This window comes from Propithecus coquereli, unplaced genomic scaffold (genome assembly GCF_000956105.1).
Source record: "Propithecus coquereli isolate 6110/MARCELLA unplaced genomic scaffold, Pcoq_1.0 Scaffold6, whole genome shotgun sequence".
Classification (NCBI taxonomy): domain Eukaryota; kingdom Metazoa; phylum Chordata; class Mammalia; order Primates; family Indriidae; genus Propithecus; species Propithecus coquereli.
The window spans coordinates 7,958,424-7,960,795 of record NW_012151951.1 but is presented as its reverse complement, the minus strand read 5'-3'; the positions used below and the strand labels follow the sequence as shown (position 1 = coordinate 7,960,795).

At 33.3% G+C, this 2,372-nt stretch overlaps 1 protein-coding gene across 1 annotated transcript in view; it reads right to left on the bottom strand.

The window, feature by feature from the left end:
- Positions 1–2,372, bottom strand: part of ATM (ATM serine/threonine kinase) — a 146,448-nt gene that overhangs the window by 54,644 nt on the left and 89,432 nt on the right. Inside the window, 3 exon segments of the mRNA XM_012659127.1 lie at positions 130–243; positions 1,313–1,480; positions 2,037–2,271. Coding sequence (XP_012514581.1) covers positions 130–243; positions 1,313–1,480; positions 2,037–2,271 — 517 coding nt within the window.

Genomic DNA, 2,372 nt, shown 5'->3' with positions numbered 1-2,372 from the left:
TACAACAGTGATAATATATGGAAAATAATACCATACTTTTATTTGCTTTTGAAATACATCTGGTCTCAATTAAAAGATCAAGTGTATTCATGTTAAACAACTATCTTAAGGGTTGCTCCTAAATCTTACCTTTTCTAGATAGGTCTGCATAATGACTGTAGGATTTTCTAAGCAAGTTTCTGCTAACCAGTTGCCACAGATTCTCAGACATTCTGTGTATATAAGTTTTAGGGTGGGATCATCCTGGACAAGAAAAGCAAAATCTTAAAATGTAATTCATTATTATGACTATACAAAACTGTCCTCCATGTAAGAGAAAAAAGTGGTCAAAAATATTTTTCCTCATCTCCTTTCACCATACAACTATTTTAATAATTCCAAGTATGTAAGTCTATGAAATGCTCATTTTCTATTACCACCATTATTGGAGCAACTCACATTTACTGAGTACTTATATATGCCAGGCACTTTCTAATGGCTTTATGTTTATTAACTCATTTACTAGCCACAAGAATCCTATGAAATGAGTACTAATATTACCCACAATCTGAAGATTAGAAAACTGAGGTACAAAGAGGGTGAGTAAAGGACAGGACTCATACTGTTAAGCAATATTTAAACATATTATACTGGCAACAACTGCTTTGGTATAATGATGATTTCTCTAATAATGGAGGATGCCATACAAGCATACAAGATCCAAAAGTACAGTAAGTTGATATTCACTAAGCGGGTAGGTGTTTGACGGACACCGTAGCAGACAAACCTTTGAACACTCGTGTTTCTTACAAATGCCTCTACTCTATCCATTGTCTACTGGGGATACAACTGAAGTAGCAACACAAATTTGCAATACCTAATAGGTAATATAAGATAGAATATTAGATGTGATATTTTCAAAGCATTTGGATTGACAAGCTAATTGTCCCAACTTGCTTTTTTTTCTACTTTTGTTCTGTCATTCATTTCCTCTTCCATTTTTTCACTTGCCATTTCAAATTTATAGTGGCTATTTCATGTTTATTTCCCATTTATCTTTCTTGAATTCTATAGAAAGTTAAAAGGCTTAACGTTGGGATATATCAAATGAATCTACTACAAGATGGACTGATTGAATTGTTACAAACAGGAAAAACAGATAGTTTCAAAACTTCTTTTACAAATTAATTTTAAAAGACTTCTTTTTACAACATCTTGCTCATGGATTAGTAATTTCAAGGCTTTAAAATAATTATTAAAAATATTTTAAAACATAGTTATGTTTTTTTTAATGACAGTAAAACACTGTTTCAGCCAGTTAAGAAAAATAAACCTCTGTATAGCTGACATCCAACTTCTTGATCATTTGCTTGAGAATACTCAGGGCAAGACTCTGCTCCTCTTTTGCCCAGAATACTTGCGCTTCCTCCAGTTGCCACTCAGAGACTCCATGACTAGCTGAATTATACTGTTTAATTTGAAATATTGCCCTTTCAGGGAGCTGAAATGATAATGACATATGGGAATAAATACTTTTATTATTACTACTACTACCATTAATAATAATAATGATGAAAGCAGCAACTACCATTCATTGAAGATTTAACTATTTGTCAGGGACTGTCTTAAGTGCCTTTCTGCCCATCTTCCATCCCATCACCTCACATCTATTGTGTCTCTCCGTCTCTCCTTCTCTCTCTCTCTCTCTCTCTCTCTCTCTCTCTCTCCACATACATATATATATATGTACACATGTGGTAAGTCTGTGTATATGTAGACAGTGTATATAATCATTTAACTGTTATCAATATAGTAAGTTTGGTATCTTCTCATTTTATAACCAGGAAATTGAGGTTGAAAAAAATAAAGTACCTTGCCCAAGGCTTAAACTCAGGTCTAATTCCAAAATGAGAAATCTTAAACAATTATTCTTACAACATATTATTAATAACAGCAATCTCTATTTCTCAGTGACATTTTTCACTCATGCTTTCTGTTTTCTGAAAAATAAAAGGAACGGTCAAGAGGTGAGATGCATAGTTTTAAATCATTTTTACCTGAGTGTTCTTGAAAGTTCGGGCCAGTATAGATAATTCTACAAGGTGCTTGGTGAGAATGTCCTTAAAACATTCTTTTTGGGAGTCCTCCATTTCCTTTGCAATCAGGAGCTCCAAAATGACTGTGCGTAGAGCCATGATAGGCTCCTGAAAACTAAAATCACTGTCCTTGAGAAGCTGGGAGTGTTTCCGCCACTTCATATATATTTCAGAGAGCTGTCTATCTGTGATGGATCTGAAAACCAAATCACAGAGTTCATGTAAACAAGAGAAATCAAAAAAAAAATACGTGGGTTCTGAAACTTAAGATATAATACAAAAAAACATTTATAGTAA